We start from the raw sequence: 1,207 nt of genomic DNA, 5'->3' as shown, positions 1-1,207 counted from the left end.
GGAGGTGACGGCGGAAGCCGGTTACATCACCCTCTTCCTGCGCCCGGCCGGGCGGGGAAAGGCCGTAGGCCCCAGGCCCGAAACCCGGCCACAAGGGGCAGCGCCCCGGCTCCGTAACCGCGGATGGCGGCCTAACGATCGAGTACCGGCTCGGGCAGGCCGCGGCCTAGCGAACAAAGCTCCCCCCTGACCGGGAACGGAGGCGCCCGAGCCCACCCCCGCCCCGCCGCGGCCTATCATTCCCCCGGCCTCCCCGCCCGACCAGGCCGCGGCCCAGCCCCACCTGCGGCAGACGAAGCAAGATGCCGGCTGCTTGGATGAGTTCGCAGCCGGTGACCCGCAGCTCGGTTTCGGTGTCGGGATCCAGGCCGCTGCTCATGGATGGGGTGAAGCGCAGCGTGTGCTCGGGCAGCAGGCAGTTCTCCAGGGTGATCAGCACCCCCGAGTACAGCCGGTCCCCGATCAGCACCGCTCCGGGGCCCGGTACCGGCGCGCCGCTCCCCGTCGAGGCGGAGCCCGCCAACGTAGCGCCGCCAGCTTGAAGCCCCATCGGGCCGCTGCCTCCTACCGCCACCACAGCCGCCGCGCTGCCCGACCCCGTTGAAATAGCACCTGTCCGGTAGCCATAGCCACCTAAAAAAAAAGTAACCACAATAGGTATTAAAAAAAACAACCACCAGTTGCAAAAAGAAATTGCCTAGAATGATTTCAACAGATTTCAGACCCAGAAGAATAGCTCAGGTATATTTAAATATGGGTATAAGTTCAGTGATATCTAAAGAAAACTAGGACCCTCACTTCAGTAATGAATTAAGTTACCCAAAATATTATCAACACCACAAACACTGCCTGTAAGACAGACGTTAAATCAAAAAACTTCTTTTATGAAGTATGAAAACACACTCCAAAACAAATAAAAGAAATAAAAAATCCCCCAAGCCCTACAATAGAACCCACTAAAGCTCTAACAGTACACCAGAAAAACTTTTTTTTTTTTTTTTCCGGCGTGGTTGGAGGGGGGAATCGAATCAATCCTATCACGATTTGCACGTACTCGTTAACACAACTGACTCATTAACACACTCGGTAGCTAGAAGATGCCTGGCAAGTTTTACGCTCAGGGAACAACGTGTTCTCCGGAAAACAAAACCTTCCCGACGTCACTACAATTCAAAGGAATTTACGAAGTCTTTCTTTTCGCAATCCC

At 55.2% G+C, this 1,207-nt stretch overlaps 1 protein-coding gene across 1 annotated transcript in view; it reads right to left on the bottom strand.

Annotated features, from left to right (window-relative positions):
• The window catches only part of CCNL2 (cyclin L2), a 10,258-nt gene extending 9,183 nt beyond the window's left edge, over positions 1-1,075 (bottom strand). The window contains exons 1-2 of the mRNA XM_014941337.1: positions 1,072-1,075; positions 284-633 (exon numbers count right to left, since the gene is read on the bottom strand). Coding sequence (XP_014796823.1) covers positions 284-633; positions 1,072-1,075 — 354 coding nt within the window. The remainder of the gene's footprint in view (positions 1-283; positions 634-1,071) is intronic.
• Positions 1,076-1,207: the final 132 nt, after the last annotated feature.

Source organism: Calidris pugnax, unplaced genomic scaffold (assembly GCF_001431845.1).
Source record: "Calidris pugnax isolate Ruff unplaced genomic scaffold, ASM143184v1 scaffold82, whole genome shotgun sequence".
Lineage (NCBI taxonomy): Eukaryota > Metazoa > Chordata > Aves > Charadriiformes > Scolopacidae > Calidris > Calidris pugnax.
The sequence above is the reverse complement of the archived record's forward strand: the minus strand, read 5'-3'. Positions and strand labels throughout refer to the sequence as shown.